General features: G+C 28.9%; 4 protein-coding genes across 5 annotated transcripts; 1 reads left to right on the plus strand and 3 right to left on the minus strand.

The window, feature by feature from the left end:
- The first annotated feature begins 1,300 nt into the window (after positions 1 to 1,300).
- On the plus strand, positions 1,301 to 2,916 carry LOC113791687 (phospholipase A1-like). Its single transcript, XM_027341491.2, has 2 exons — positions 1,301 to 2,151; positions 2,236 to 2,916. Exons 1-2 carry the CDS (start codon positions 1,527 to 1,529, stop codon positions 2,688 to 2,690), a joined length of 1,080 nt encoding a protein of 359 aa, XP_027197292.2. The 5' UTR covers positions 1,301 to 1,526; the 3' UTR covers positions 2,691 to 2,916.
- A 238-nt stretch (positions 2,917 to 3,154) lies between these two features.
- On the minus strand, positions 3,155 to 14,343 carry LOC113791672 (glutamate receptor 4-like). Its single transcript, XM_075822158.1, is given in 10 exon segments — positions 3,155 to 3,503; positions 3,644 to 3,730; positions 3,797 to 3,934; positions 4,023 to 4,376; positions 4,457 to 5,605; positions 5,608 to 6,245; positions 9,234 to 9,546; positions 9,617 to 9,717; positions 13,410 to 13,772; positions 13,887 to 14,343. Coding segments are annotated over 10 exon segments (3,693 nt in total). The 3' UTR covers positions 3,155 to 3,410.
- A 76-nt stretch (positions 14,344 to 14,419) lies between these two features.
- LOC113791671 (uncharacterized) lies at positions 14,420 to 19,286 on the minus strand. 2 transcript variants are annotated; one of them, XR_012846691.1, is made up of 7 exons: positions 18,907 to 19,286; positions 17,693 to 18,851; positions 16,439 to 17,640; positions 15,607 to 16,381; positions 15,121 to 15,528; positions 14,627 to 15,059; positions 14,420 to 14,533 (listed from the first exon to the last, which is right to left on the minus strand). XR_012846691.1 is itself a non-coding variant. In XM_027341470.2 (6 exons), the coding sequence occupies exons 1-6, from the start codon at positions 19,146 to 19,148 to the stop codon at positions 14,697 to 14,699; spliced, it is 4,149 nt and encodes a 1,382-aa protein (XP_027197271.2). In that variant the 5' UTR covers positions 19,149 to 19,286; the 3' UTR covers positions 14,566 to 14,696. The 2 variants fall into 2 exon arrangements, 1 of the variants encoding a protein (XP_027197271.2); XM_027341470.2 differs by lacking the exon at positions 14,420 to 14,533 and having other exon boundaries at positions 14,566 to 15,059.
- A 528-nt stretch (positions 19,287 to 19,814) lies between these two features.
- LOC113791690 (uncharacterized) lies at positions 19,815 to 22,058 on the minus strand. Its single transcript, XM_027341495.2, has 2 exons — positions 21,864 to 22,058; positions 19,815 to 21,795 (listed from the first exon to the last, which is right to left on the minus strand). The coding sequence occupies exon 2, from the start codon at positions 21,660 to 21,662 to the stop codon at positions 20,724 to 20,726; it is 939 nt and encodes a 312-aa protein (XP_027197296.1). The 5' UTR covers positions 21,663 to 21,795; positions 21,864 to 22,058; the 3' UTR covers positions 19,815 to 20,723.
- Positions 22,059 to 22,229: the final 171 nt, after the last annotated feature.

Here is a 22,229-nt window from a genome sequence, read left to right on the forward strand (position 1 = left end):
CAAATATGTTTATTTTATATCGAAATAGTTTTATTCAAAAAAAAATTACAATTCAAATTGAATTAAATTATAGCCAATAGATGTCAGTACAATCTTAGGCTATTGTTTGTAAATTCTACTACAAAGAATCGATTTTTTTTCAAAATGTAATTTTAATTTGATAAAATTATTTTTGTTTGTTTTATTTATCTACGTTTAAATCTAATTAATCCAATCATAATACAATAATGTTGCAGATAATACAAATAAAGCGAACATGTTTATAACGTGGATGAAAACTGCATAATTGTATATATCCCACGTTTTTTTTTTTGTCGTCATAAGTTAAAAATAATTCTGGTTCTGAATTTGCTGAATAATAATACATGACATAAAATATGAGAATGATGTCACAAGAATATCATCATTATCACCATCTATGTTCTATATACATTGCATTTGATTATCATGATGATGATGATGATCAATGTTTATCTAAATCTAAAAAATTCAATGAATTGAATGAATGAATGAGGTTAGAAATTCAGATCAAGTTTACAACTTTAAAAATGACAATCGTAAACAACGATAAATAAATTGTAGAATATTCATGTTTTTCATAGTGTTATCTTTCATGGCTGATTAGTTGCAATGTGGCTAAGAAAAATTTGCATAACCTTGGCTGATTTAACTTTTTTTTGCCATCCCCATCATTCATTCATCAGATTGGTTATCAATGATGATAGAATCCTAAAAGATTCGGACGAAAAAAAATCTAGTTTAAAAAAAAGATGGCTGAAGACGATCAACATTGGTAGTTATCGTATATAAGATGTTAAATAGAAAACAAAAATTTAAAACATGATATATTCTCGTGATTACATTATATTAAACAATAAGTCATTTTTCACAGAAAAAAAAAACAGAATTCCTTTCAGTAATGGAATGGAATGGATAGGTGGCAATGGTGAAAATTGATGACATTAAACAACGAAGAAAATGGTAATGATGATGATGGTATTTGGTTAGTCTTGTTTTATTTTATTTTTTTAAATTTTTTTTTCGTCTCCATGAAAAATGAACTGACTTTTAGAATGTTTTAATGTAAATAAGAGTGGGGGCGTCGAAGAATTTAAACGTTTCAATTATATATACGAAATTTTGTTTTTAAACATAGCTTCAATATAATTTCATTCTTCTTGCCTCACCCAAAACTATCTTATAAACTTATTGCGCTAATTCTTGCAATTCTATTTCGGCAAGTTATTCATTCATTCATTCATTTATTAATCTTGAACGTCGCAATTTTCAACGATGCAATGATGACGACGATGATGATTATCGAGAATTTCATATAGAAGCCGCATCTGTTTAGTTTTAAACACACACACACATTGAATTTAAACCTTTGAATTATACATTCATAGAACATAAACAATTGTTGACGATTCATTCAACATTAACCCATTAAACGAGTGTTAAAATTTTTTTGATTGTTTTGATTGAATATTTTTGCATCAAATTTCAAGTTAAATAAAAACTTTAAAATGGCCACCGTCAGTCGGATGGCTGAAAATCGAATTCATAAAGGTTCCAAAACATCATCATCATCATCATCATCACCATCAGCATCATCCGCAACAGGAAAAAAGAATACACAAAATGCATCAAAATCCGGCACAACTGCATCCAATTCGTTTCAATCAATGTCATTAGAAGAGATTCAACCTGAATTACTTGCTTATGGTCCTAGTGGTGATATGATAACTATACAACATGATGTACCAGCAAAAAAAGCATTTCAATTGCTCAAAGATGCTAATATGTTGGAATTTCCTCGAGTCGTATTCATTACTCATGGATTTTGGGGAAGTGCTCGTTCTAAATGGATTCATGATTTGAAGCAAAAATTTTTCGAAGAATCGGATCAAACATTTATTATTTTAGGTTGGGGTAAAGGTGCTGAACTACCTGCATTCAAATATGCACAAGCCGTTGCCAATGTTGAAACGGTAGCAAAATGGTTTTCAAATTATGTGCTCGAATTGAAAAGAAAAAATATCACCAAAACCATCAGTAAAGGTTCCATTTGGGGTATCGGTGAAGGTATTGGTGCACATATCATGGGTTTAGCTGGCAGATGGTCACAGCATGCATTCAATCGGATCACAGGTATAATATTGGCAAGATAGAGGCTTCGAATTTCATTTTTTTACAATTGAATTTGAAATTAATTCTTTTTTTTTTTGATTTTAGGATTGGATCCAGCCGGACCGGGATTCGAATTGGTTAATGAGAATTTAATGTTACGTAGTGATGATGCACCGTTTGTCGATGTTGCTCATACAGATTCTCATCATGAATTTCGATCATCAGAAAATTATGCCTTGATCAACAAATATGGAACATTAAAACCATGTGGTACTTTAGATATATACGTCAATTATGGCTATAATCAACCAAATGCAGCCGATTTTACCAGTGCTGGATCACATTTACGTTCAATCGAATTATTTGCCTGGAGTATTGAAAATCCGGGTGAATTACGGACTCAATTCTGTTTGAAAGAAACGCCATCAATTGATAGGCCAGTTGATAAAATTAAACGTACCGTACAACCAGCTGAAATGGGATATTGGGCCGATCCAAAAGCAACCGGATGTTATTATCTTGAAACTAATGGTGAAGAACCTTGGAAGGAAGGATTTTAGACACTGAGACAATGGAAAGAAAATGATTTCCAAAGTATTTTTTTTTTTTTTTTTGAATATGATTTTGCTGACTGTGCAAATATTGTGAATCTGATTTTACATAAATGATCTGTCCTTTTTTTTATTTTTACCTGATTGAAGATAATTAGTCTTCATTTGAATATATACCTTTGTTGCCATTTCTTTATTTCGGTTTATCTGATACCATTAAAAAAAATTTCCTCTATTTTTATTATTATTATTCACAATTTCTATCGTCTTCGTTTTAATGAGACGATAAAGACAAACAAAAAGTATGCATTTGGAATTCCAGATCTTTTGAATATAGATAAGAAAATTTAGTCACCAACAATTGAAAACTTTTTGAATTTCCATAACAAAAAAAAAAAAAATCGCCGAGTTTTTTTTTTCTGGTTTGGAACAAAATTTATTTTATTTCAAAAACTAAAAATGATTCCAACAAAAAATAAATATTGCTCACAAATGCTGTGTATTGCAGCAGAAGTTCATTCAAGTTTTATTTTGTATCGTTGAAATTCATTGATCAAATATATACGATGTGAATGTGTCAATGTGTTGGTGATTATATTTTGATATATGGTTTAATAAATCATGACATGAATAATTTTATAACATAAAACAAAAAATATTCATGATGATTCTATTCAATACAAAAAAGAATGAATAAAGTGAGAGAAAAAAAACATAACGCATTATAAATTATTGAAACATTGATTCAAATGAATGATTCATTGAGGTTGGCGGTGGTGGCTCATCGATGGCTGCCGAAGTATCGAATTCATCTTGATTTATCTTTTACGGTTAATACGATTGTGATTGATTGATAGATTGATTGATTGATGAATGACAAATTTGAAAAAAAAGAGAAAAAAAATTCCATTGATATAACTTTATGTTTTTAATATTAATATTTTTAAAAAGAATAAACTAACCTTCAATTGTAGATTTCGAATCATTTTAGTTGGTTTACCGGTGATTGAAATGCAAAGAATTGAACGCATTGCTTCCATGAATGAAATCTATGGGCCAATATTATTATTATTATGTCAAAATAGAATCGGTTTTCATCATTTTATATTACTTACATTATAAACAGCTGAATCATGTTGAGCTTTCAATATAAATTCACATAAAGCGACAATCATTGCCAATAAAAGACCACTGATCAATATGTAAAAACATCCAGCAACCGAATTTAAAGTCAATGTATATTGGTTTGTATCCTGAATCATATGAATAAGAAAAATGTAATAACAATATCGGTTCAATCATATTGAAAAACGATTTTGGTAACAAAAATGAATAAATTACTTTTTGTTCTTTCGATTTACATTCGCTTCGATCGAACCACCATCGATTCTCTAGCCTAGTTAGATCACCATTTTCAATCAAATATAATATTGCTAAATTCAATTTTTCCCGTAAAATTGATCCACGCGGTGTAGCGACACCATATCCTTTGGCATCAAAATTCCTTCCCACTTTCATTGTATCACACGGTTTTCTTTCATTAACATAATCATTCTTGGTACTTTCAATAAGAAACGCATATTTTCCTTTTGATTCTCGTACACGACGTATACCATCCTCATATGAATCAACAAAAACATGTGGTCGGGATTTCATAAATTCCCACATTCGTTGGTGAACGGCAATTTTAGATCTCTGAATCCAAAAAGATGAAAATGATTTCTCGTAATCGAATTTTTTAAAAAAAAACTAATTTATAAAAGGAAAAAACTTACCCGAAAAAATTCCATCGATGAAGAATCAGCAAGAACACCATATTCAATTTCAGTTTGTTTAACTAGATCATCGGCCGAATTAATAGGTGTCACCATACGTTCAACCGTTAAGAATGCAGCTAAATTAGCGGTATAGGTGGATAAAAGTATCAATGTAAAAAACCACCAAACAGATCCAACAATTCGACCGGCAACCGATCGTGGATAAACATCACAACCTTGTTGCATGATGGCGCCAAGTGCAAACCAAAGAGAATTGTATAATGAAAAATCATTAGAAACATGTGGTCCATATACAGTTTCTTCATAGCGCCATTCATAAGGAGAAAATCTTGATACTAAAAACAAAACGACTGATACGCCAACATATGCTAAAATAACACACATCCATATTTCATAGCTCAATGGATTCATGAATGAAAATACTCCAGGATTCTTTTTCTGTGGTTTTTTGATCATGATAGATATGCCTAATGACATAAATGGTTTAGTAAAATCGATGACTCGTTCACGAGCTGAAGTAATGGTCAAAGGAGCAATTGCAATGTCAGCTTCATGCCTGACTAATTCGCCGACCATACCATTCCATTCTTTAGTATTATTTTTAACGATTCCACCATATTTTGAATCTTTTACTAAATGCATTTCATATGTAATGTTTAAATGTTGAGCAATTAAATCGGCAAGATCTTTGCAATAACCTTCAAAACGATCGTTGCCCTGAAATTTTTTTCCACCATGACTTTTTTTCACAATCAAATATGGTTCTTCGACAATCGATGTAACATAGTAAATTTTGTTCTCCAGATTTTCCAAATCTTCTGATTTTTTCTTTATCATTTCCAGATCTAAACGAAAACCATCTCGATTAGTCCAATTACCAATCTTGTGTGGTTTTAAATTCAATCCAGATTCAATAATGTCGATTGAATAGTTTTGTCGTTGTCCAAATCGATCGAAATCAATTGGACCGGTGAGACCGTCTAAATATTGTTTCAATATGAATTGTCGAAGATGGTCACCGAATTGTGTCGAAATGAATTGCTCAGTTCCTATCGAATTACAAGCATTTGTTAAGTTCAATGTATTTGTAGGTGTCGGTGATCGAACACGTTGATTAAAGTCATAATTTAACGAATTAGACATTGATAGAAAAATGCCTTATAAAGAGTTTGTATAGCATCAAATAAAAGTAGACCATCTGAAGCTTGTTCTAATTGTGGCGGTAACGAAGTTGATGATTTGAAATTTCCATTAGGATAGCTATTACTAGTTCCATTCGTATCGACACCAGCATTCGTTTGTGTATGAAAGTAGCGGAAAAAAATTGAAAAAAGGCGACTTTCGGCTGATGATGTATTGATCATGTCCATAGTATCGTATGGAGATAGTTTATTGGACTTTGAATGCCATGTAGACCATGATGATGATAATGAGGATGACAATTGAAGCAATGTGATATTCATTACATAAAGTTCTTTGATAGTGTCATCGAAAAATTCTTCAGTAGATAATAGATGATTGGAAATAAGGAAATGATAATTTCTTGCACTTATGAATATATCACGTACATGATTGACAATGATCGATCGTGCTTCGGCCATTGTACGACATTCAAGTACGACATGTTTTCGTGAATGGCTTTCATTCAATTCCAATTGTTGTAAAATATGGTTAGCTTCATTGATATTATCAAAATTTCGTACCAATGACAATACTATTGGATGCCATTGTCCGTCATCTAACCAACCAGTAAGATGATGCATTAGATGTTGAAACCGAAGTGAACCTGTCCGAAACATACATACAATATTTTATATATTAGATATAATATTGGCGTACAAAAACAAGAGTGTGTAAAAAACAAATTTAATATTTTCGTCACTTTTTTTCAACAAAAAAAAACATGGCTTAGTAATGAGAATTTAAAGTTTTATATAATATAATATTCTGGCTGGTACTATTCATTGAGTCAACAGTGAAAAAACAACAACAAGAGTGGATTACATATAACATCACCTCATTATTTTTCTGGTTTGTTTTTTTTACTTTCTTTATCATGAATGAATGGAAAATAACAACAACAAAAAAAAAAACAACCGATTTAGAATGATGCCTATATGAACCATTATCTGGCTGACAGGTCCGTGTATACAACAACAACAACAACAAAAAACGAATATGAAACAAACAAACAAAAAAAAAGTTTGACGGCATAAAAAATTCTCTCTATTAAGCTTATGTGTTATGGACATTTCAGTTTTTTGTTTTGTTTTTTTCGAAATCAATATACCCGAAAAAAACCAGAAACAGAAACAAAACGGTCATTTTCGTTTAAAAATTCTGACAATCAAACAAAGTATCACAAGATGTATTTATTTATTTTAACCAAAAAAAAAAAAAAATCGTTAAGTAATCTATTAACGTTGTTGTCAGTTATAAAAAAAATCCTATAAACGATGAAACAATCTTTCCTTCATCATCATCATCATTTAAGTAATTGAAAATTTAGCTTTTGGGCATTTTCAACCAGAAAAAATACTCATTTACCTCAATCGCTTCCAAAATAGTTTCAATTTACGAATAAATTATTTTGATAGTCATCGCAAATTGACAAAAAAAAAAAAATTTTTTCCTTACTTTTGGTCAAGAATCAGCCATTCATTTACCAATTCAGGTTGGTAAAATCATTCAAAAAAAAGTTAACGAAAAATGAAAAAAAAAGAATGACCCAATCGAAACTATACAAGAATAAGTGTGCTATAGAATAGATAGAAGATAAATGTTTTTTTTTACCTTGTTGGCAAGGTGTCGATTCTTGTTAATGAAAATCTTATTTCTTAACAGCAACGTATGTCAAATGATCAAGTTTTATTTTATTTTTAACATAAGATTTTATTCATTCTCCAAAAAAACAAACAAGCAAACAATAATTTTGAATGATTTATGATGGTCTAAATAAATAAATTATCAATGAAACGATCCATAACTACAAACACTATATCACAATGTAATAAGTTCAGTTGTTTTTTTTGCAGCCCTGAGTCTTTGTTATTTATAATTTCCTACCAAAATGTAGGCAAATGTTGAAATTGGGTTTTATGCATTTGGCAGATGATGCTTGATTATTGTGAAAATCGAAATATTCGATCTAACCGAAACTATACATGCATTATCCATCAATTAAATTCATAGAAAAAAAAACACATTTTCAAAATGAAAATAACGGTCGGACAATGAGAAATATACCTATGCCTGTCTATATAACAACAACAAACAAAAAATGAATATCTTGTCCAAAATAATTGGAAGCCTATTGATTTATGGTGAAAATGAAACAAAGCAAAACAACAAAAAAACACAAATCACTTCTTGTTATTATCAAAAAAAAAAAAAAAATCATTGAATTCTTTTGTAATCATAAAAAAATGAGGTATATCAAAATCAACTACATTAATGATAATGATGATAGTTATATGATATTCAGTGAAGCGATTGATCAAACGATATGGTTCAATTTTATTCAGCTAATTTTCTGTTTGTTTTTTTTATTTGGTGTTTGTTTAAATCAAATAACCACAACAACAACAAAAACGGATTCTTAATACTTTTATTTATTTTTTTTCAAGTAAATAACATAGGAAAAAAAATTGATAATCAAATAGAGAAATCTGTACAAACAGATTTCTTTAGGGATCTTGTTATATTTTGATTTTTTTTTCTTTCTGTCGAGATTAATCAGAAAGTTATTTGAAAATAATAACAACAAAAACAAAAAATTAATGAATTCCATTCTATATGGTATAACTTATCTTGCTTGTAACATGGCAATTTTCATAATAATCAACATAAGAAAACACAGATGATGTTAAACAAAAAAAAACCGGTATAGGAATCACAGATAACGAAAGAATCTCTGTAGACCAATCTTATGAATTCAATCAACCATTGGTATACAAGTCAACATCAAATCAACAATCATTACTAACAACAACAACAAAAAAAAACATATTACCAACCTCAATGTATCAGTGAAAATGATATCATTCTATCCATATCACACAAACACACAAAAAAACAACAAATAATTATGAAAATTTACACCATCAAATAAATGATTCAAAATAATAAAAGAAAAACAGAACCGACAAATTTTCAACAAAATGATATCCATGATTTTTTTTCCAATGAATATAACATTAACATCGTCATTTCGAATCAAAAAAAAACGAATCGTTTACACCAGATAATGTTGATTTCAGGATTTTTTTTTGTTTGTTTGCATTCTTATCAATGTTTTCAATTAAGCTGTGCAAAAATAAAAACAAAAAACAAAAAAAAATTGAAAAATCAAATCACCAAGAGAATTGGATTATTAGATGAACCATAAGGTAAAGAAAGAAAGAAAAAAAAGATAACCATAGAATCATAGTAGGAGAACAAAAAATTGCAATGAAATTAAAATGATAAAAAAAAACGATAAATGTGAATGTTGTAAATGTGTACGTTTTCAATTCCATATAGTCACGTAAGTGTAATATTTGAATTTAAGCAACTTTAAAAAAAACATATCATCATCATTGTGTGTGTGTAAATCTGTAAATCAAAATTTTCATTTTTCATTGTCTTTTTTTCCACTTTATGATCATAATAAATTAGAATTTTTTCAAACAACATTTTCAACAACATTGTCTTTATAACTTTTCTGATTTTTCATTCAATTATTGTTTTTTTATATTGATTATTTTGTTGTTGTTGTTGTTGTTGTTTCACTTACCCGTATCTGTATTGTACAAAAAAATAATATTTGGCCATTTATAATATTTGATTGTTTCAGCAATTGCTCTAGTAAAATCTGGATATAAATGAAACGTAAAGTTTCCATATTCAAACGATGATGATGATGAACGAAAACGATTCTTAAAAAGATGATCACGTTCTTGATTTGATGTGGATGACTGGTGTTGTTGTGATGATGATGATGATGATGATGATGTTTCAAATGATGGCCATGGATATGATTTTGGAATTTTCGAATAAGAATTTTCGGATGAAAATGATGGTATCATTGCTGTTGATATTAATGGAAACTATTGAAAAAGGTAAAATTATTTTTCAAGATAGAAAATTAAGAAAATGATTTTAAAGAAAGTTTATTACCTTGAATACTGTTGAATAAGCCATCAATGTTTGATGGCTATTGAATAGGCCACTTGGTGGTATTATCAATGCCATTGCACCACGATTTAATTGAAGGCAAACTATTTTATTATTTTTTTAAAATAAAAATTGAAAACATATTTAGTAAACTCTTAAATCCATTGATCAAAAATTGATTTATAAAAAACATATAGAGAATAGAAAGACAGTGCTGATGTGTCAGAATTCTGTTTTCATTTTTTGTTGTTGTTGTTGTCTACAAAGTCCATATAAAAATGATCAATAATTTATGATTTACAATCACCCGGTAATATTTTGATGGAACTAACTTTTAACTCTCATCGAAATTATTTTGGACAATTTTCTTCAATGACTTTTTTTTCTCGGTGTTTTAATGTTTTTTTTGGTGTGTGTGTGTTCGTTCTTAAGTGATATTGCTTAGTTTTTTTTCATCGACATTTATCCCGGGAGATTCCGTGATCAAGACCAGAATGAACAAATTTGGTATTTCGAAATTTGAAAAACGAAAAACGAAAAAAACAAAATTCCATATCAAAGGCCAGACATATATGTAAAAAAATAAACAAACAACTTGGTTTGGATGTTAAGATTAAAGTTGGAAAAAAAAGATTTCAAGCCTAATGAAATTTTTTTTTGTATTTGCATTTCATTGATCATTGATTTGTTATTTGAATAAATTCAATTGCATTTAGCTGATTTGATGATCCTTTTTACATGATGATCGTCTAGATATGTTGTCTAACATAGTCAAAATCAAATCATAGTCTTCAATCAGATTTCATTTCGTAAAGAGATAAAGTCAAATTCAAATTTGTAAAAGTGAAAATGTTAATAATGTGAATCGAACAAGTTTGTTCTATAGTCAAACTAATTAATGCAACCAGAGGAGAACAAAAAAAAAATCCCAATCGTAGAATCTAGTTAATCAGATTTTCAAATATCCAAAAAAAAATTGAATTCAATTTTTAGAAAAATATTAGCATTATGCATGTATACACACACAATTTGTAAGTGTTTGGCCATTCAAATTCTTTTTTTTTTTTTTTTTTGTATGACTGTTTGATATATGATTGTTGCTTTACAAATATTGAAATGATGAAAGAAAAACAAGAAATCCAGAATGCAATTGTTCAGCGGCACAAATTAAATTGAATTCATTTTGTTTGTTTGGTATTTGGTACTGCTTCTAGCATTGTCTAGGAAAAAAAACGTGCCATCGTTTTTTTTTGTTGTTGTTGTTGAACAATATTCCATCATAAACTACACTGAAATTTGAAATAATTTATTATTCAGTTTGGTAGTTGAATCAAAAATTTTTTTTTTGAAATTCAAATCATCTAATGACCATACAGCAGGCAACAGATATAGATTATTAACGAATTCCAAACAAAACTAAAAAAAAAAACATTTTTTTCGGGAAGCAGTGAATTTAAATTATGAAAAATTTTCATATTCAAAATTATTATTCATTGTTATGAATTATAATGAATTGGGGGGATATATAGAAAAAACAACAAAAAAAAAAAAATTTTAAAATAAATCTCGGTGTCAGATATTTCTGTATGAATAAAAAAAAAATAATAAAAACATCACTGATGAACTGGATTAAAAATTCATAACATTCATTTTTTTTGCCTGATTTTTGTTTTTGTTTGTTGAAAAAAAAACATTATGAAAAACATGAATGTAACGAAAAAAAACCCGGGGAATAATTATCAATTCTTAATGTGTCTTCGGAAAATTGTCTATCAAAAATGCAGAAACGTAAAAACAAACAAAAAATCAAATTTGGAATGTTGAGAAAGATTTAGATTTACAATCAAAAGAATCAAATTCACTAATAAATGAATAAAAGAGATGCTAGAAAAACTTCCGAAATACTCGAACAAATTAAGAAGTAATGAGAATAGGTATGGTATTAGTATCATTATTATGCTTGCAACAAACAAAAAAAACATACATGGATTTTTATGTCTTGACTAATAAGTTGTTTTTTTTGTTTCGCTTTTGTTTGCTTCAATTGCTAAAGATAATAAAGATGATTATTCACAATGAGATTTACAAATCTTTTTTTTTTTACTATGACAAAATCCTATTGTTATAAGGAATACGATAAGATTCATTTCGTTGTTGTTGTTGTTGTCAGATCAAATAGATTAGTGTAGTAATAATAAGTAAATCTTATTACTAATGATGATCAATACAATAATAAAAGGTAATAATAGATACACTGATTATGAGTAAAAGATTTTCCGTATCATAAAAAATAGATAAATATTTTTAATAATTTAACATCAATATATTCACACACCATGCAAATTATATCATCTAATATTATTATATATCTTTTTTTTCCTATATGATCAATAAGATCAATAATTAACTAAATAATTGAATAGAATCAAAGAATTCAAACAAAACAGAAAAATTTGAATTTGAAAAGGAAAAAAAAAATTAGAAATTTAAAATGATGTAAAGGGAATATGTGGCTGTTTGTTTGTATTAAATCTTATATAATTAACATCATCATCATCGTCATTATTATTAACCTGGCCAAACACAACAACCCAACAATGAAAAATAATGAGCTGTAGTAAATGTATTCATTTACATTAATATTGGTTATTTTTTTTTACAAACAGAATAAATTTTTATTTACAACGGACAAATAATATATGATGGGCCATTTGTTGTTTTAATCATTGCAAGTTGTCGAGGTAATATTTGTCTCCGGAGAATTATACTTTATGTGTGTGTGTACATTTGAGAATGTTTTGGCACTTTTTTTTTGTTTCATTTTTATTAAGAATGCCAAAATCTATACTAAATGAAATGTTAAATATAAAAAAAAGAGTTATATGTTTTGTTTTGTTTTGTTTTGTCTAGTTTTTCTGATTATTCTGTTAGTCATCATTCAGAATCAGAATTTCAGAATGTAGAACATAATTTTTTCCCTATACAGTGTCGTTTTTTATATTCTTTTTTTTTGAATTCATCTGACTCTATGAAAAAGAAAACAAAGTGATAATTTAATTAACAAATAGAAATTATCCATCTAACCATTCGGGGTTAAAAAAAAAGAAAAGATAAAGAAAAAAAAGTTAGCTATTTGAATTAGTTATTTAGGTGTTTGTGTATTTTAAGTGAACAGAAAAATAAAATCCAATTCAAAATTCAAGTCTTGTTTGTATTGAAAGTTTAAATAAAATATATTTACATCATACCCAATACCACACATATAGACAAAAACAGGAAACCTTAATCGTTTGCCGGAAAACAAATTAGAATATCATTAATTTTTTAGGCATACACACATACACACAAACATTTGATAAAGTAGTGAATATGAAAGACATCAAACAAACAAAAAAAGGGGCAAATAAGTATGATTAATTTGAAATGAATGAAAGAAGAAATGATGAAAAAAAAATTCTCAACACGCAAGATTGTTGAGAAAAAATCGTCATCTTTTTTTTCATATTCTCATAGATTCTTTTGTTTGATGGAAAGAAAGTTTTTTGTTTTTTCATTAAACCCAAAAAAAATTGTGAATAAAAACTATTATAACACAACGACGTTTGTAATAAATTTTTTTCTTCAATCTTAAAATAAAAGTTCTGAATTTGACAAATCAGAATGAAAAGAAAGAATGTCACACAAATTTACATGACAAAACAAAACAAAAAATTTAATCTATTTTCAATTTGATTGATTGACAAATCAAACAATTATAAAAGAGAGAAAAAAAACCGAGAAATAATGTCAAACTTACGTTCTTGGATCACTTGAAATGGATTATCATGATCAATATGGCTGATCAATGGTATTAATTTTATTTGTGGAAATGGTACCGTAGATGATGATGATGATGATGATGAATGTTCATTGTTGGTCAATGTCGATGTAGGCAAATGATTATATGGTTGTGGATTGAATTGTTGCGAAGAAGAATACATTGTATTTTGTTGTTGTTGTTGATGATTTGAATGGCTTTTGATTGTTGATGATGATGATGATGATAAAGAATTTAATGATGATGGTATCGTTTGTTGTTGACGATTATTAAAATATTTGATTGCGTAACGAAAAATTGCATGATGAAATTCAGTATGAGATTGTTTGGTAAATATAATTCCTATATGAAATAAATATTAAATGAAAATTTAAATTATATTGATAGCAAACGACTATAGCCTATAAATGAAATAGGAAATGGAATATAATCGAAAATCTAAATAATACTATTTACCTATACGAAATATGTTGGATTGATTCGAACGATTCGATATGATTGGACTAAAATGAATTTGTTGTTGATTCGATTGAAATTGTTGCTGTTGTTGTTCATAATGATTATGATGATCATGATGAAAAAATTCATAAGCCTCGATTAAACCTGTATAAAATCCAAACAAAAATAAAATCGATAATGATGATAATAAAATAAATCGTATGGAATGACGATGACGGCAATGACAATGGAATATTGAATCATGACGATGTTGAAATTTTAAATTTAATATTGTAAATATTAGAATAAGCCATGATTTCAACCAATTTTCATTATGATGATGATGTTCATGACATCGACGAACATAGCGTCGTCTATTATAATAATCGATTTTCATCAAAAGATAATCGAATCGATGGATCATTTGAAAAATAAACAAACTTTTTCTTTGCTGGATTTTTTTTACGTTATTCATTTGGAATTTTTATTTCGTTTTAAGTTTACAAACAAAACTGAACCGATCCAAATAAATTCTGCAAACTAACTGATCGTTCAAATGGAATCCAGGTGTTTCTTATAGAGTTCTGAGTATGACTAATAGATTCGCAGTTTTTTTTCACTTACATCTTGATCATAAATTGCGCGCATCATACCAAAAGATGTACCTGCAGATTTAGAAAGCGTAAACAGAATATCATTTTAAACAGTTCATGCGCCGTTTTATTAAACAAACCAAAAAATAACCGAATTTTTTTTACTTAATTTGTTTGATTGAATAATTTTGTTTTTGAAAAAAAGATGTTTCAACATTAATTTATTTCAAATAATTCAGTCGTTTCGAACATCATAGGTCTTGACGTTATCAGGAATAGGCAATTGAATTTTTCGATAAATATTAGGGTAGAAATCTGGATGACCCAATAATAATCGTAGCAATGAAATGGTTGGACGAAATCCAATAACTTCGATCGTAAAATATTCAATCTGATATAAATTTAAATTGTTACAATTTTTATTATTTACATCGTACGGATAATGAAGCCAACTTTTTGTCATTTCGGTTATATTTTTATAAAATTTGGTGGCATCAGAAACTCCAGACATAATACGAAAATTTTCCTGATCAAATATGTCCATTTGATAGATAGCGCCAGTAAGTAATTTGATTTTTCGAAAAAAATTCAAATCCATCTGGTCAAAAAAAAAACAACAAATCTATAAAAAAAATGAATTTTCAATGAATTATACTCACCTTATTGAAATCGATTTTTTCTTTATCTATAATCTTATCCGACGGTTGGATTCCGTTAATCAAGGAAAATTTGCTTTTTTTTAATTGCAAACTTTGTAATCGTTGCAATTTATCGTCCAATTGTTTTCGGAAAATTTCCATCATCTTATCCGGATCAGATAGATGATGTAAAGCAATATTAATTGTATTCACAAAATTTAATGCAAAGATAGAATATCTTAAAAACATCAATTCTTCCAATTTTTCGGTACGGATGATTTCATTTCCATAATTAGATAAATCAAATATTCGATACATAAAATAATTGAAAAGAAATATGACATAGCTAGCACGATTTTCAATCAAAGTTGATTGAAATATAGGAAACTCGTCACGAATCATTGTTATATCCTTTTCACGGAGTTTTTTCTTTTGTTTGAAATACAGATTTGAATCATAAAATTAAGAGAATTAAATGATGATTATTAAGAAATAACAGTTATTTACCTCAATAAAATTCTTCAACAATTCCATTTCGCTGTAGGCAATCCATTTGTTATTTTTCAAAATCTTTAGTTCTGATTTCATTTGATAATTGAACAATTCATTTAATCTTTCAATCCAATGCATGATCAAATCACAAGTAAATGAAATTATCTCATCATCAATTGGATAAGACAAACTAGCATTTTTAGTAATTTCAGCAGCGTCTTGCTTCCGTTTATAGTCAATCAATTTGATGATCTCATCCGGTATCAGAAACGGTAAGCCTAACAATGGTTGATTTCTGTAATGATATTGAAGTAAATGACATTTTTCAAAACAAATTGTATACCAAGCAGACGTAAGTAACAATTTTTGGAATTCGGATTTGTTTTCAGCTTGTTGTTGAAATTTCTGCTTAAAATATTCAAATAATTTATCAAAAACCAAACCCGAAGCATCGGACTTATCTTCATAAACATTACTAATCAATGAAGCTTCGGAATCGATGCCCATCATTTCCATCGTTTCGATAGCAAAATGATAATATTCTATTAAAGCATCGTAAGCTTGGGATTCAAATTCATTCCAACCTTCAATTGTCAAATTTGGTAGAAGTTTCGGTGAACTTTCATCTCCCAATGAACACAAATATTGATCAGACATGAAAATGATGTTTTCCATTAAACGACAATTCCTAAACATTTGCCCAAGAATCTTTTGTGATAGATAACAATTATTGAATTCATGTTTCTCCATGAAATCTGGTCGAATCCAATTTTTATTAGGTTTAAATTTCCTATGTTGAATCACAAAAATTTGATACAAAAATAAACAGACATATTATTTAACTTACATGTTTAAGGTTGCATTCACACCATTCTTTTGAAAATCTAATGAAATGCTATATTTTTTAGCTAATACTTCGCATTCTTTGGAATGTAATCCTTTTGGATGAAAATCTGAAAACATCAGATGACAATTGGCTATTTGTCCTACATTATTTTCTAGAAGAAAATCACAATAAAATTCAACAATATCATCGATACTGAGATCAGTGGGCAATTCCTCGGCTGATTCGGGCGTAAAATCCAATGGTTTATAATTATCACCCGGAAACAGCAGATCTGGAAACCATGTGATCGCAAATTCATCTCCATCCAAATCAGACCCGCCCATTTCATCCGTATGCGGTCTTTCTCCTTTGGCAGGAAATACTAAGCAATCTTTGATATGAGATAGTTCTGGTATATTGACAGCGCGAAATTTTCGCACATCGCCCAGAGAAAGGCAAGGAAATTTAGTGACCATTACTATTTGATCTTCAATAATAAATGTTTTTCCAGTCGGGCAATTTTGTGAGTCTAGTTCAGAATATTGAAAAAATATTTCACCCGGTTCAAGTTTGCGATTTTCATCGAGAACACCGAATGCCATTCTCCCAATCGTATGAGGTAATGGAATACGAACTCTTGTCTTCAATTCTTCAAGACGATAACGAATCAAATGATGAAGTATTCGTCGCATGAATGGTTCATTAAGAATAGATAATCCAGCAGAAGACAGTTTTTTATAAGACAAATTACGATTACTATACGTCATAAGCAATTTCAAGGCATCATTTTCGAACATTAAAGCACTCGTGATCAGTTTGATATTCTCAATGAAAAATTTATGAAAAACTTGACTGGGCACTCGTTGCTGATCTAAAATTTGTACGAAAGGTCGATTTAGATAAAGTAAACGTGCCATCGAAAATTTAAGTATGCCCAAATTATTATCTTCAGAATTGAATTTGACCATCGAATCACGAAATATAATAACGTCCTTTTTAAAATCTTCATAACAGACAAGCATTCCTTTGCAACCACCATGACGGATTTGAAATGCTGATGGAAAATAATTTTGTGGAATGCGTAATAAGGGCAAGAATTTAGCAGCCAAACTTTTCGATATAATACCAATGCCATCAGAAAAACAAAATTGCTTATTTTCAGTTGTTAAATCTTGAGTCTTCACAACCGTAGTTGAACTATCGTATGGATAGAAAGTCATGGCCTATCGAAAATGTCCTTTTATTGTTATTGAAGAAAAAAATTATATGACGTACCTGGGAAAAAATCAAACCCAATCGAGAAATGTATTTGGCAACTTTACGTTTATAGTCGGAAAGATCACCAATCATTTCACGTATAGTTTGTGCTGTCAGTGGTGGCTGTTTATCATCACAAGCATAGAATATGATACTGCTATCGCGCATTTGACTTGATGATGAACCAAGGAATTCAAAGAGACGATCACCGATCTTGATGCCACTTTTTAATTGTCGTTTAATACTGTTTTTGATGAAATCAGTATCACTATAATAAGCACATAATTGTTTATTATTGTCTTCAGATATCGTTAAACGTAATGCATAATCAAGATTGGCTATATTTGCAAATCGTGAACGAAGTAGAATCATCGGTCGAAAAAATTCGATACGACTTGCTGTCAAATCGGCTCTTCGCATTAAGACATGGTCATGACGATCATATTCTTTTTTCTGTTTAAATATCGATCGCATTTTGTTTGTAAGATATTCTAAATCGGCGATTAAATCAAAAATTCGATTTTTACATAAAGAACTTAGTGAATAGAAGATCTCTTCAACAAATGATGGTGATTCTTCATTGCATAACTTTTTGATTTGATCGAAAAAAAAGTCCAATTTTTCCGGATAATCTTCATATGTTATTGAATCAATGATTGCATACGATTTAAAGAATAAAGCACGACAAGCATAATTGATGGCAAAATTATCACCAAAATTTTTGTCGATCATACGAGACATTTGTTTTGTATTCATTTGAACAGATTCCGAAGCATCTAGAATGCGACAAGTGTACAACGAAAAAGTTGGATTCAATTCTTTACACGTATAAGATAGATATATGAGTACATGTATGCTATTCATGGCTGTTAAATCCACTCGATAATTAAAAGCATAGCCTATCAGTTCTTGATTTTTAGAACGACTTTGATTCGACAATATTGAAGTGAATGATTGTTCTTCATCACGAAAACATTCATGAAAATCTTCTATTCTATTCCAACGCATTTTCCAAGATTCTCCAACATCTTTGAACTTTGTGCCTGAGAATAGAAATGGTGCAGCATTCAATTCAAAATAAAAGCGAACATTTTTCAGATCCGAATTATGGCTTAAATCAATCGCTATAAATTTGATGGATTCAAAGCTAATTTCAATTTTATATCTGTGGAAATACCTGTGGAAAAAATGAAATTAATGTTTGTTTTTTTTTGACAAAGAAAAGCTCATACTTGTCGGTCATTTTGTAAACAAAAAAATGCATTCTAACTAATTTACGATTGAAATCAATTTCAATTGAATTTTTTTTCGAGATATTCAAACGATTGAAATCAATTTCAATTGAACTTTTTTCCGAGATATCCAAACGATTTACATAATGTGAAAGATTGACTATTGATCCAAGAGATAATGCATTAAGATGAAATTCAAAGAAACCGCTACCCAAGAGCACATCAGCGGATATATCTGACATTAAACGATTTAATGTATTAAATGGAAATTCGATTTTAAGCTGAGGTACATTGGGATGTCGAAAAATTTTTAGTAATTCACTAAAAAGATTTAGTGTGAATGAATTTCCACTTAATGATAATAATTTAGAACACAGTTTTATAACGATTCTGTATCGAGAATTAGAAAAACAGTTTATATTCGAATTCAGAATATTGAAACTAATAAGTGATGAATCTTACTTCAAAATTAGATGATTTTGAAAATAGTTATGATGAATTATTGCCGTACAATCAAGATGTTTGAACATATTAACTAAAAAAAAATGCTGTTTGTTTAAATTCTTCATCAGAATTCATAGCGTGCGATAAACCTTGGTTATCATCTTGACTTGATTGACGAAATTTGATTATCGTCAATACGACCGGAGATGATCTCGACTCAACATTTGTTGTGATTGAAGAAAATAGGCCTTTTTCTTCATGGTCAACAAGATTCGATTTGACCTCGATGACTTCGGTAACATTCATTTTAGAACGTAAACTTTTCAAACATTCGAAATACGATGACGCAACAGAATTGAATAACGGAAATTGCAATTCTGGACACACGCACGCTCAGATCGAACAACATTTCATTCATATACGTCGTAAAAAAACATGATAATTTTATTCTTTTTACACAATAGTTTAAAATGAAAATGATTTTATTTAGATTCAGAATATTTTTATTTAGTAAATGAACAAAGAAATGTATACAGTTAATTGAAAATTAAAAAATATGAAAAAAAAATAGTGGTGACATAAGTTTTGTTTCCCATCCAAAATAGAATTCGATTGTTGTTAAATCTATTTGTTGCCAAATTCAATTGTTTTGTTTTGAATCCTGTCGAAAATTCGCTTAAAGCTAAACTAATTGAATTACAAAAAAAAATTAGAAAAAAAAGAAAAATAGCCTACAAGTTATAATGTGAAAATATTGATGAAAAAAAAACAGGTAAAAAGAGATCGATATGATCGCGTTCAACTGATAATTTGATCAATTAAAAAAATTAACCAAAATCAATGGTTATTTTCAAATGAAATCATTATCCCTCAAAAAATAATCCAAATCGTACCGGCATAATGATACATCTTGATCATTAATTTCATTTCTAAGCCTATTAACTAAAAAAAAGAAAAAAAAATTCCCAATATGTGAAAAGGGTAAAACAACGATTAGTGCGTATATGGATATATGAATGTGTTAGAAACGAAAAAAAACAATGTGAATAATCAATGTATACTAAGCACAAAAAGAATGTTTGCGGATGTAGGTGTATTTTTTATATATGATGATGATGTGATTACAATCTTATTACGGTTCACACTTTTGATATCGACAATAGTTTGAAAATTCGATATAGCAATGAAACAAAAATTTATTTGTTGATGTAATTTAGCTGTATGTATTGTGTGTAAGTGAACAGAGAGAATTCTGGAAGTATTCATTTGCCAATAATAAAATTTCTTTGTATGTATTGTTTACTATAGGTAGGTATAAAGATTGGTATGTGAATGTACATTTCAGAAAAAAAAATTAAAATAAAAGGAAAATTCTACGATAAATAGCTGGGCAACGATTGTGAATCAAAACGTCGTTGGATTTGATCGTAAGAAAATTTCACAAATTGATCATATTGTTCAGCTAAACGTTGTGATAATATGGCATCATATTCACGGCGTATCGATTCTTCTTTTTCTCGTAAAATTCTTTCGACAATCAAAACAACATGATTGAATGTGAATAATGGTTCGTTGTTATTGATGTTAGCCAACGATTTGGAAGAACTGGACGATTTTTTTCTGCTTTCATTTTCATCATCATCATGATTATTGTCGCTGTTGAAAGTAGTGGAAGACAAATTTTCATCTTTATATTTAGCAATTTCTACATCATGATGATTGGCAGCATCGATTAAACTGGCGTATAAGCTATATGCTGCATGTTGAGTAGCCGAAGTAGATGTGCTTGCTGATGATGACGGTAAGTGTTGCTGTTTATCGGTTGCGACATTGTTGCTAATGGTCTTTGTATCTTGTTGTTGTGGTGAAGAAGATCCTGACAATGATGATTCTTGCAATTTGTTTCCTATTGCAGATACTTTAGCCATTTTTCGCCGAACCAATCGTAAACGAAACACTTCCTCACGAATTTGGTCGGCAAGATCAGAAGATTTTAGCTGTTTTAAATTGTTACCAGAATTTGATGATTGATTGGTATTTGTATTTGAAAAGTTATTTGCAAACGGAGATGAAAAATGGCATGTTTGATGAGACATAAATGTATTCAATGTGTTTGAATATGGCGATGATATATTCGCTGAGGTCGATGATGATTGACTTAACGATTGTAAACATAATCGTTTTGGCGAACGTAAACCATGATGTGGAGGTGAATTTGAAATTATCATATGAGTTGGTGAAGAGGAACCCGATTCGGGTGACATAGATGGATCAACCCATTCCAAGGGACGTTTGAGAGTAACGCAAGCCATCTTTATTTTGTCTCTTCAACGGAATTTTTTTTAGAATGATATCACAGAGCAGAAGATGTAAGGGAAACGAGAAAAAAAATTATCGATTGATAACGAAAAAAAAATACAATCGATTTACGAAACAAAAAAAAACCTGAATAGATAAAAAAAAAGATAAATGTATTTGATAAGGTGAAATCAATTATCTTTTTTCAAAAATACCTTCTCGTTTGTTAATATAGAATTATATTTCAAAATTTTAAAGATAATTGGACAAATTTTTTTTTATAATTTTATTGTAATCAAAAGAATAATGAAAAGTTATACGACTCAAAAAAAAATAATAATAATAATTTGAGGCGAGGCTGGCGAGCACAAATAAAATAAAAAATCAATGTGAGCCTTTGAAATGATTGAGTTGCATAGAAATGGCCGTCGTTGCGATGTTCGTTGTAAAAAAATGAACAACAACAACAACATTAGATTTTGTCTGGCTATCATTTATTTATACTACTACTTTTTGTTGTATACACATCCTGGAAATTATCTATAACTTATACTACTACCCATGAAAAAAAATTGCATTCT

This window comes from Dermatophagoides pteronyssinus, unplaced genomic scaffold, assembly GCF_027571235.1.
Source record: "Dermatophagoides pteronyssinus isolate colony J.1.1.1.1 unplaced genomic scaffold, Derpt_VIB-CSIC_2022.12 sq0015, whole genome shotgun sequence".
Classification (NCBI taxonomy): Eukaryota; Metazoa; Arthropoda; class Arachnida; order Sarcoptiformes; family Pyroglyphidae; genus Dermatophagoides; species Dermatophagoides pteronyssinus.

Bases quoted from the DNA above. Each gene is read 5' to 3' on its own strand.
- LOC113791687 (XM_027341491.2), top strand. From the start codon at position 1,527: ATGGCCACCGTCAGTCGGATGGCTGAAAATCGAATTCATAAAGGTTCC. The intron at 2,152-2,235 runs GTATAATATTGG...TTTTGATTTTAG, and splicing joins TGCATTCAATCGGATCACAG to GATTGGATCCAGCCGGACCG.
- LOC113791690 (XM_027341495.2), bottom strand. From the start codon at position 21,662: ATGGCTTGCGTTACTCTCAAACGTCCCTTGGAATGGGTTGATCCATCT.
- LOC113791671 (XM_027341470.2), bottom strand. From the start codon at position 19,148: ATGTCAGATATATCCGCTGATGTGCTCTTGGGTAGCGGTTTCTTTGAA. The intron at 15,529-15,606 runs GTAAATAACTGT...TTCAAACAAAAG, and splicing joins TGTTGAAGAATTTTATTGAG to AAAAAACTCCGTGAAAAGGA. The intron at 15,060-15,120 runs GTGAGTATAATT...TTTTTTGACCAG, and splicing joins AAAAAATCGATTTCAATAAG to ATGGATTTGAATTTTTTTCG.